This window comes from Acomys minous (genome assembly GCF_964271855.1).
Source record: "Acomys minous genome assembly, chromosome: 7".
NCBI classification, from domain to species: Eukaryota; Metazoa; Chordata; class Mammalia; order Rodentia; family Muridae; genus Acomys; species Acomys minous.
The window spans coordinates 22,393,278-22,404,527 of NC_140488.1; the positions used below are offsets into that span (position 1 = coordinate 22,393,278).

The 11,250-nt window shown below is 41.6% G+C and overlaps 1 protein-coding gene across 1 annotated transcript in view; it reads left to right on the plus strand.

Annotated features, from left to right (window-relative positions):
* Positions 1–4,683, plus strand: part of GPC4 (glypican 4) — a 112,407-nt gene extending 107,724 nt beyond the window's left edge. The window contains exons 7-9 of the mRNA XM_084790107.1: positions 1,305–1,441; positions 2,038–2,213; positions 2,331–4,683. Of these exons, the coding sequence (XP_084646233.1) occupies positions 1,305–1,441; positions 2,038–2,213; positions 2,331–2,533 (516 nt within the window). The 3' untranslated portion in view covers positions 2,534–4,683. The remainder of the gene's footprint in view (positions 1–1,304; positions 1,442–2,037; positions 2,214–2,330) is intronic.
* The last annotated feature ends 6,567 nt before the right edge of the window (positions 4,684–11,250 follow it).

The following is an 11,250-nucleotide window of genomic DNA, read 5'->3' on the forward strand; positions in this document are numbered from 1 at the left end:
ATTACTCTTTCCTAATCACCTTTTCCAAGTAGGTGTCTTCATATAGCAAGACAAACTTGATTCAGTTTGTCTTTATTGCATTTTTAAATATTTTTTAAAAACTTTCATGATGCATTTTAGTATATGGGATTTTTAAAGTTAAAGTGGGTTGAGGACAGAGAACTAGCTACATGGTCTAGGCTTCCTAAAGTAAGGTGTAAAGTGATAGTGGTAGGCTAGGAGGATAATTATAGGATATAGGCAGATTGCACACGTGGAAGCATGCTATGGCAACCTGGGAGTACTAGCACAGTAGGAAGAGGGAACTCAGAGCAGGAAGCCTGATGGGATGCTGATGTGAAAGGAGGGAGAATAATGCCAGTCAAGTTTTCCTGTGTACTGTGGGTGCTTGATGCAGACCATAAAAGCCTAGGGTGAAAAGACTGTGTTTACAGGGTAAAGGCTTGGTGGTCTTCAGATGGCACTCACATGAGGAGGTAGACAGTGGATCCAGACAGCTCCTTTAGCGTTTTCCTTTGATCTATTAATTTCTCTGAGAGATTATTTATTTCTGAGTATAAAGCCTTCATATATTTCTTCAGCCTGTACTTGAAACACCGAGTTGCGTATAATTTCAGAGATATTTAGAAATGATCAAAAGGCACATCCGTACATAGTTTGGGTTTCACTTAGTTGTTTGAGATGGCCTTGTATTAACAATGCCAGTATTTGCTTGCTTGTGGTTTTTATTACTATTTTGTTTCACGTATATGAGTGTTTTGCTTGTGTGTGTGTGTGTGTGTGTGTGTGTGTACCACTTGTGTACCTGGTAAGTGGAAACGACACAGCAGTCCATCAGATCCTCTGAAACTGAAGTTATAGACAGTTGTGAGCTATCAAGTAAGTATTGGGAATAAACCCAGGTTCCCTGTAAGAGGAGCAAGTGCTCTTAGCCACTGAGCCGTGTCTCCAGCCCCATTGTTTGTTTTAAATACAAATGTGCTTTGATCATATTTATCCCTGTTACCCTTTTTTGTCCTCTTCCAAATTACTCTCCTTTCTACTTTGTGTATGTGTGTGTGTGTGTGTGTGTGTGTGTGTGTGTGTGTGTACCAGTGAGTTTAACTGGGGTTGCTTTCAGAAGCGAGGGCGAAGAATCACAGGCAATGTGTCAGTGGCTACAACCCCAACACAAATGGAGCAGGGTTTTGTTTTTATCCCAGGTTGATTTGGAACTCCCACAACTGACCTCAAACTCGAGGGCTGAGATCACACACGGTAGTTTTGCATTTGTTCATGGGCAGACCATTTTTTTCCCCCCTTAGGTTACTGATGTCAAGGAGAAGCTGAAACAAGCTAAGAAGTTCTGGTCCTCTCTGCCAAGCACCGTTTGCAACGATGACAGGATGGCAGCAGGAAATGGCAATGAGGATGCTTGCTGGAACGGCAAGGGCAAAAGCAGGTCAGTGTCTGCTACAGAAGCAGCGGCCTCTCTTGTCCTGGGTTCCTGCCTGGCCTTCCAAGATGGCTTTCTCAGTTGTTACCCAAGGGAAACAGTTCACTGTAGATGGTGACGACACAGTTTCTAGACGGCCTTAGGCATGAGCTTTACCACTTAGGTGCTCAGAAAGGCACCCAGATACTTACAAAGGACTAGGTTTGGCAGTAGTTACATTGCAATATTAAGGGTTATTGAAAAGCGTTCAGGATCTATGGCCCATGGCTCAGGGGCATGGCTTTATAAAGTGCCGCATCTCACAAGGTCACATTCTCTTTCTTGGTGATTCTGTGTCCCACCCTGGCACACTCTGTGACTGAGATAAGCACCCATTCATGGGGTCTTTTTCTTTGACAGAATAATTACCACAGAAAGGGATCGCTTTCACAAAGGTTACAGTCACATCATAGAAACTACACATTCCCAGGATAAGCAGCAATTACAGTGATTGTAAGTGGAAGAATTCTTCCACCGTCCTTGGTGAAGATCCTAAAATTGAGCAAAGTCTTTGATTTCTCGTCCTCACTGATCATTTCAATGGGACCATTTCTTTCTTACAGGTACCTGTTTGCAGTGACAGGAAATGGATTAGCCAACCAGGGCAACAACCCGGAAGTCCAGGTTGACACCACCAAACCGGACATACTGATCCTTCGTCAGATCATGGCCCTTCGGGTTATGACTAGTAAAATGAAGGCTGCTTACAATGGAAATGATGTGGACTTCTTTGATATCAGTAAGCCTTGGTGGTTTTTAAAGTATGGGGGTTTGCTCTTATCTGACTTGAAAAGAATATGTGCCATGAAATCTCTGTTCTCTCTCTCTTTTTTTTTATTTTTATTTTTCAACGTAGGTGATGAGAGCAGTGGAGAAGGAAGTGGAAGTGGATGTGAATATCAGCAGTGCCCTTCGGAGTTTGAGTACAATGCCACTGACCATTCTGGGAAGAGTGCCAATGAGAAAGCCGACAGTGCCGGTGCCCATGCAGAGGCCAAACCCTACCTCCTCACTGTCCTCTGCATCTTGTTCTTCGTTTTGCAGAGAGAGTGGAGATAATTGTCAAACTCTGAGTAAAAATGTTCATCCTCAGAAAGTTAAAAAGGCACCAGTTCTCACTTTTTTACCATCCTAGTGACTTTGCTTTTTAAATGAATGGACAACAATGTACAGTTTTTACTATGTGGCCACTGGTTTAAGCAATGTTGACTTTGTTTTTCTCATTCAGTTTGAGGGGCCAGCAGGGACTCCTGAAGTTAAATTTGTTCCTGCTCCTTCAGAATCATGTTAAACGTGGCTAACAGTGTAGGTACAGAACTGTAGTTAGTTGTGCATTTGTGATCTTATCACTCTTGTTTTGTTTGTTTTTTTTTCTCTCATTTTATTTGTGGGGTTTTTCTTTTCCAATTATGATCTCACCTTGTTTCTCACAAGAAAACCAGGGTCCTTTCTTGGCATGTAACATGTACGTATTTCTGAAATATTAAATAGCTGTACAGAAGCAGGTTTATTTATCATGTTATCTTATTAAAAGAAAAAACCCAAATAAGCCGTAAAATTTCCATTCATCCCTGTTATTTTTTGCTGCCTTACCTGGAGAGAAGTGGAGGTGACTTTGGGTTTTCTTTCTTCTGTTTGTTTGTATTAACTTAGGACAGAATGTGAAGGCACAAGCAGGCTGCTGAGCCACTTTTCAGATTGTATTCAGACAACCAGTACAAGGAGAAAATTAGACCTCATTCAAAGTGGGGGCTGGAAGAGACTGTAGACCACCGATTTTGATTGAGCTGAGTCACACATAGTTCGATTTGTTGAACCCACCCATACTTAAAGTGTACCCCATGCAGAAAAATAAAGATTCTTGATGTAGTCTTCCCTTGAAAGATGAAAGGCACTCAAGACTTTTTTTTTTCATTGTCCTGATGGCAGTAGCTGGACCAACAATATCATTTATTCCCCTATGTTAGAGTGATCCAGTTTTCTGACCCACTGACCACTCTGGGAAGAGTGCCATAAAAGGGAGGTGTCTGGCAGCTAGCCAGAACTGGGGTACAGCCTGGGCTCAGGGAATAGCTGTTGACACTCTTTTGAGCAGAGATTTTTGTCTGTGTGTATATATTTGTATTGGCTTTTTTGTTGGTTTGTTTTAAATTCCAGTTTTAAGATTCCAGTTTTAAAAGAGTGTAGGGTTATCTAATTTGATTTTTTTTTTTGCCACTCCCTTTTGGTTAGTTAGATGAAGGACTCGGAGTGGTTTGCGGCCATTTGCTACCCCTCCCAGGCATGAAGCTCACTGAGAGGAGAACTGGGTGGTGAGATTTTTTGTGGGAGGACTGGGAGGAGGTAAAACTGAGAAGACCACATCTTCTCATTGACACTTAGCCACGTGGGTGAACTGGCGAAGGCCCTAACTGTTCCAAGCCAAAGACTGCCCACTGCCTTGCCCCCTAGGAAGCCCTTTCCTTATATAAAAAAGACCAGTTAGAAAACCTGGGGAATGCAGCAGATCATTTCAAAAGGAGTTCTCAGTCTTCAGAAAGACTAGAGCCATACAAGTCTCTCTTCCTGTTTAAAAGTCATTTAGATCCCAGAATGCTACAGAACAGGAAGCCCACAGAGAGGTTGTCTCATGTTACTGTTCAGTTTTCAGCTATAAGAGGAAATCTCTATTTTTATATTGAAACATAATTACTTGATAGCTCAGGGTCTACATTTCATTCAACTTTTTACACCAAATTCTACAGAATGGTCAAAATAAAATACTGGGGGCTGTTGTAAACAGAGGCTTAATTTTATTAGAAGTAGCCAGTTATTTATTAAAGCATGATGTTAATAAAATAGGCATATTCTGGCTGGTGTGTAAAAGTGTTTGTTTTTTTAAGCAAATCACAGAAAACATAGCTCCATTTCTGTAAGAAGAAAAACAGATTGTAACTAGCTGGTCTGCCTTGTGAGAACTTGGAAAATGTGTTGAGAGTTGGTAAGTACCTCAGTTGTGAGGAATTTCCTTTTTAGCTTAGACTGCTATTACTCTTACTTGGTAGAAATGAAGCTGGTCTCCAAAATACAGCTCAAAGAGTTATCCCTGTAGACCTTGTTAGATTGTTTTTCATTTAAAACCTTGAACTCTGCCCAGCTGTTTTCTTTCAGTCAAGTCCTCCAAACCAATAACATTTTCCGAATTAAATATTCTTGAAGGTTTTTCTGGACGCTTGCTGATTTGTTTTCTTTCTTTACATTTTTCCCCTGTTACCCTTCTATTATTTAAATTGACTCTTGCTTTTGAACTTGAACTATGAAATAAACAAATCATAGATTTTTCCATTAGGTCTGACTGGACAACTTTTGGCTTCTCACCAGCTGGCAGGCTTACCCTCACACCCCCCTCCCGTCCTGGAAAAAAAAAAAAAAAGAAAGGAACGAAGGCAAACCCTTTAGCGTTTGGAGTATGAGGCAGAATAAAAGCCTTATGAGCAGACCTTAACGTCCCCAAAGTTAGCGGCATGTGAAGGACCAGTGTTTTACCAAGTTAGTCATAAAGTCATTTTCTTTCAAACACTTACTTTACATTTAAGGAAAAAATTAGGGAAAATATTGTCAAAAACCTTCATAACTCAGATTGTATATTATTTTTAAAAGAGTGAACACCTATTATTTGTATAAGAGTAAAAGAACTGCAAAGAACTGATTTGCACCTTAATATTTGGGTTAGACTTATTTAGAAATCCAGAAGTTTACGTGAAATATAAGTTGTTCCTTGTGATAATAGAACCAATAATAAAATAAGTGTAGATGGTGCCATACATAATTCTACTTCCCATTTTGTGTTGAAAGGATAATGTTTACTCACACAGTGAAGAAGTTCTACACAGCGTTTACTAGAGTAGAGGCTCTCAACCTGTGGGTTGCGACTGCTTTGGTGGTCAGATGACCCCTTTCACAGGACTGCGTATCAGATAACCTGCATGTCAGAGATTTACATTACGATCCATAACTAGCAACATTCCAATGAAAATTATGGTTGGGGCTCACCACAATATGAGGAACTGCATTTAAGGGTTGCAGCACTAACATTGAGATCCACTGTATTAGAGGAGTGAGTGAGTGTGTGTGTGTGTGTGTGTGTGTGTGTGTGTGTATGAGAGGGGGGAAGAAGGGGAAGGGAGGGAGGGAGAGAGACAGAGAAACAGAGATCTCATTGTTTGTCAAATGTAAAACTACATCTTGCCCTCCTGAAAACAATCGAAAAGAATTCAGAAAGCATCCAATTCAGAACTTACTGAGAAAAACGTGACTGCATTCTATGATAACCTCGTAAATTGAGTTTCCATACTTTTAAACTATTAATTCTTCTTTTTAAAAAACGCTTTGTGCTTATGAAACTAGTTGAAGGGGGCTGAGGACGTATCCAAGTTGATGGAATGCTTGCCTGCCATGTGTAAGGCAGCCCTAGGTTCCATCTCTAGCAACTCATAAACTGAATATGGTGGTACACATGTGGGGGCAAGAACATCAGAATGTCATATCTTATTTTCCTAACTATGTTAGCTGAAACATATTGCTAGTAGAAGACTAATGGTAACGGATCTGTGAGGTACTTTAGGACTCCTACACAAAGAACATGACTTTGCATTGGTTCTATACTTTGATTTTTAGTGCATATGGCCAAGAATTGTCTCAGTGTAGTTCTTCAAGAAGCCAATATTGAGTAGCAAGATGGACCATCTGGAATGATGGGGCCACAACTTAAGTGCACCACATTTGAGTTAAGATTCAGTCTTCTTATTACCATTGTGACAACACTAAGCAAAGCTATTGGGACGAACATGGCACCACTAGTAATGTATGGGAATGGATAGAAGGAATCTTGACCTGGAATGTACTTGTGACTTCATAGGATACAGAACTCTAAAGCGTTCTCAAGCTTCTGATGCCTTCAGCATTATCAGTCATCACTGATGGATGGAAATTAGAGTATTAGGAAAATATGTAAATGGATTCTGGTTATTGCATGAACTTACCTGTCCCACACTTCAGGAATTTATTATACACAAATTTGGTTTTTGTGTTGAATTGAGTGATTATGGATCAGTGTGTAAAAAGACTTCTGAGTTCAGCATTTATTAGTAAAAACCCACAGAAGTTATTTTCCAACATGAATGTCCATTAAATACTTTTTACATTTCTTTTTCTTTTTTTCTTTTTTTTTAAATTTTTTATTTTTATTTTTTTCCTCCTTTATTAATTTATTCTTGTTACATCTCAATGGTTATCCCATCCCTTGTATCCTCCCATTCCTCCCTCCCTCCCATTTTCCCCTTACTCCCCTCCCCTATGACTGTGACTGAGGGGGATTACCTCCCCCTCTATATGATCATAGGGTATCAAGTCTCTTCTTGGTAACCTGCTGTCCTTCCTCTGAGTGCCACCAGGTCTCCCCGTCCAGGGGACATGGTCAAAGGTGAGGCACCAGAGTATGTGAGAAAGTAATATCCCACTCTCTGATGCTCCAGCACACAGCAAGAAAATTTGCTCAACCATGTTCATAGCAGCCTTATTCATAATAGCCAGAACATGGAAACAGCCTACGTGTTCCTCAATAGAAGAATGGATAAAGAAACTGTGGTACATATACACTATGGAATACTATTCAGCTATTAAAAACAAGGAACTCCCGAAATTTGTGGATAAATGGATTGAGCTAGAAATGATCATAATGAGTGAGTTAAGCCAGAAGCAGAAAGACTCAAATGGTATATACTCACTTATATCTGCATATTAGCCCAACGGGCATGTCCCACGAAAGCCTTCACTTACCAGGAAACTGGGACAGAGGAGAGGACATTCTAGTGGGACTCTAGATGAGAGAATCATGGGAGAAAGGCAAAGTAGAAGGACCCAGAGGGTCCTAGAAGCCTACAAATAGAACATTATGATAGGCAGATTTGGGCACAGGGGTCCCGCTCAAACTAAGGCACCAGCCAAGGACAATACAGGCGGTAAACCTTAAGCCCCTACCCAGATCTAGCCAATGGACAGAATACATTTCTTTTTCTTAAGGTGGTATCTTCCTGTTTTTCTCAGGATGGCCCTCAGCTCCTGGGGTCAAGTGAACCTCCTGCCTCAGCCTCCCAAGTAGCTGACTTTCTCATCTCCTCCTCCCCTCTTTTTCCTTTCTTCTGGTGAGGGAGAAGGAATCCTGGGTTTTGCACATATTAAAGTGTTCTGCTTTCTTAACATAAGAATTCTGAAGTACACACGTAGCCCTATTTTTGAAATTTCTTAACAAATCAATAGAAAAAAAAGTTAAAACTTCACAAGAGCAATAGCAAGAGTAATGCATCAATCCTAGCAGGTAAAAACTGATAATAGATGACCCCCCAAAGAGGATATATACATCATGACTCCAAAAGGATTATATAATCTTGTACATGGATCTCTGAAAAAGTTTTTGCAAGAACTTTTACCCATTCATATTATTCTTAATTTTTGTTTCTTGTGTGGCAATGCTAGAAGAGACTTTTGTGTGCACACAGCCCCATACATACATTCTATAATTGACTGATAATGTATTTTTCAGTACTTAATCCTAGGTAGACCTTACTTACTCTGGCTGTCAGTGGCATATGCTTAGGAAATGCAGAGTGATTTTAATAATAGCCCAAAGGGAACATAATTAGAAAGGTAAGTCTCCTGCCAAGAAAGAATTATATATAAGATGCATGCCAGAGCCCAAATAGAATTTCTTAGATTTACCACTGCCCAAGATTGTTTTTCCTCACCACAGATAACCAAAAGTGCACCATTAGCTGCTGTTCATGGGGACCCACTGTATAGTGCATTTGGAATGGGATTGGCCACAATCAGTCAATGGGTGATTTTTCTTAACATGTATGTAGATCTCAGTGCTGTTTTAATGAAATGTGTCTTTAAAGGCCTTCCAAGGCCCTGTTCTAAATCCTCCTTTCAAGTGGAATGAAAAAGGTTTTATTGTTTTTAACTCTGCCATTTCCTTCTGAATCATTTACCACCAGCTTTGGCAGCAGCAGTGAACAGTCATTGGGGCACATTTTAGTGAGATCAGGAAACAAACATTTTGCTGTTTCGTTACCTGTCCTGAAAGAAGTAAAGTGGTGTCTTCGTGTTTTGTTGCTGGAAAGAGATAGCATGACCATGGTAACTCTTACAAAGGAAAACATTGAATTGGGGCTGGCTTCCCGTTTCAGAGTTTAGTCCATTGTTATCATGGTGGGAGCATGGCAGTTCTCAGGCAGACATGGAACTGGAAAAGATGCTGAGAGTTCTACATCCTGATCTACAAACAGCAGGGAGAGAGAACTGGACCTTGCATGGGCTTCTGAAACCCCAAAGCCCAAGTGACACATTTCCTTCAACAAGCCGACACCCACCCCAACAAGGCCACAGCTCTAATCCTTTCAAATAGTGCCGTTTCCTGGTGACCGAGCATGCAAATCTATGAGCCTAGAGGAACAATTCGTTTTCAAACCACCACAGGTGGGAAGAATGATAGGCTTGACACTAGAACTAGGCCACATTGATTACCTCACCCAGTGCTGCAGGTTAGAGGTCACACCGTCATCCAGAAGAGTAAAAGGTCTAGAAGAAGTTAGGTAACTTATCTAAGGGTAGCATACAAATAAGGGCAAGAAGTAAATCAGAAGCAAAGCCGGGTCTCTCTTCTTCATTTCAAATGCTGCTGATCCTTCTGCGATCTCTTTTCTCTTTACTCCATGGCATCTGAATCATTAGGAAGGAAGGAAGGACTCTTGTCAAGCTGGCCAGCTAGAAAGCTATCCTAGTCCCGAGGAAGAGTCGGATGAATGGCTGGAGAAGGTACTGGGTGACTTGGCTGACCTGAGTAAAGGAAGTCCAAGGCCACCTGGAGACCCATTTCTCATCTCACACAGTGATTCTTTGCTCTATGGACTTCAAAGCTGAAAGAGATCCAGTGATGTTGATGGTGCCTATGGGATATCAATAGGTTTTCTCTTAAAGAACTAATATTAAATGATCATCCAAGATAGCCTCGGATGGTCATATGTGAAAGGGTCCTGGCAGATACCCTGACACCTGCAGTGCTGGGAAGGCTCAATGAGCTGAACATGACACAAGCTGATGAGAGAAAAATATACCATGATTTCTGTAGGGGAAATGCATACCTGCTTTATCAGCTGGGAATCTTGACACAAGAAAAACCACCTTTAGATAAGCGAGGCCCAGTGGGCCTAATTGGGGCTTCTTAACACCATTCCATCTTAAAAGTCACATAGGAATCAGAGATTGGACAAGGAATATAAACCAACAGGCAGTGCTGGGTGGTGTGTGTGTGTGTGTGTGTGTGTGTGTGTGTGTGTGTGTGTGTGTGTGTGTGTGTGTGTGTGATATGAGTGTGTCAGCATGCAAAAAGCCAAAAGTTGGCATAGATATCTTCTCTTCCTTTACTGCTTTCTACCTTTTATTTTGGGATAAGATGTCTCACTGAACTTACAGCTCAATGTTTCTACCACCAGAATCACTGTGCCCCCAACTCCTGGGCTGGAGTTACTGGCTGGACTTCTGTGGCCAGTCTTACATATAAGTTCTTAGGATTTGAACTCAGACTCAGGTCATGCTTTCAGAGCAGGCATTTAGCCCACTGAGCCAGTCCATAAATAGGGTGTTGTTAAAAAGAGGTTTCTCCTGCTGGATTTAGAGCATTCTAAAGAATGGAAATAAGCCATGCAAAGACAGAATCCATGCTTTAGGAAGAAGCTTTTCTGTTTAAGACATGATCTCCAGTCCAGACTAGCCTTGAAGTTGCTTTGCAGCCAAGGCCAATGTCCCAAGTGCTGGGGTTATAGGTGTGCACTACCACACCCTACTGAGAAGGTATCTTGACTTGCCATTCTGCACACAGGGAAGGAAATGAAAGCCATTGTGATAAACGCATGTCCTGGCATGCCCACTTGGCAGTGAGCTGAATGGAGGAGGTTCTGAACTAGGTGCACTCTGGACTCTGCCTTCCACTCACCTACAGGGTACAGAGACACAGAGACAGCACAAACAACAGGGATGTAGGGCCACACCTCCAAGTAAAGAGCAAGCAATGCATTGCTTATCAGTATACCCTAGATGTGTAGAGCTGGGGCTGGAGGGTGGCTTTGCAAACTGAAAGAGCTGAAGACCAACTACTCCCCGCCCCCCAAGAATGACTCATTGTGAAGAAAAAGGAGTTCAGCCATACTCAGTAAACTCATGGCCCTGTTAGCTGATGGCAACTAGCCAAGAGGAAGCACTAGCCTTAGGTTGCACAGGGAATTCCCAGTAAGATGACAGAAGGGGACGGCATTTGAGGGAGTTGTCAGAGATGAGTATACCATATTTATTATTCTGCTTCACCCAGTTCCTTAGGTTATCAGCCTACATGGAAAGCCTGGGTAGACCCATATATGACCCACATTACAGAGTGGTTCCCAGTTTTTTGATGGGAAATTTAAACTTATGTCCATGAAAATAACACGAAAATCCTTATCATCCTGAGAAATGGACTAGAAAGAGAAAATGCCCACAGGATGACCAGTCACTGGATAGTAGTAATCTGTCTCTGGATATGTGTGGGCCTTGAAAACCACACCAAACTTGAGGCAAGACCATAATTCATGACATATTCTTTCCTGGTCTCCACATGGGAGGGCAAGAGGGAAAATGTGAAGTGAGGTCTCTGCCCTGAGGTAGCCCCATAGTCCCACCAGAGAGGCAGAGCTGCCCAGAAAACA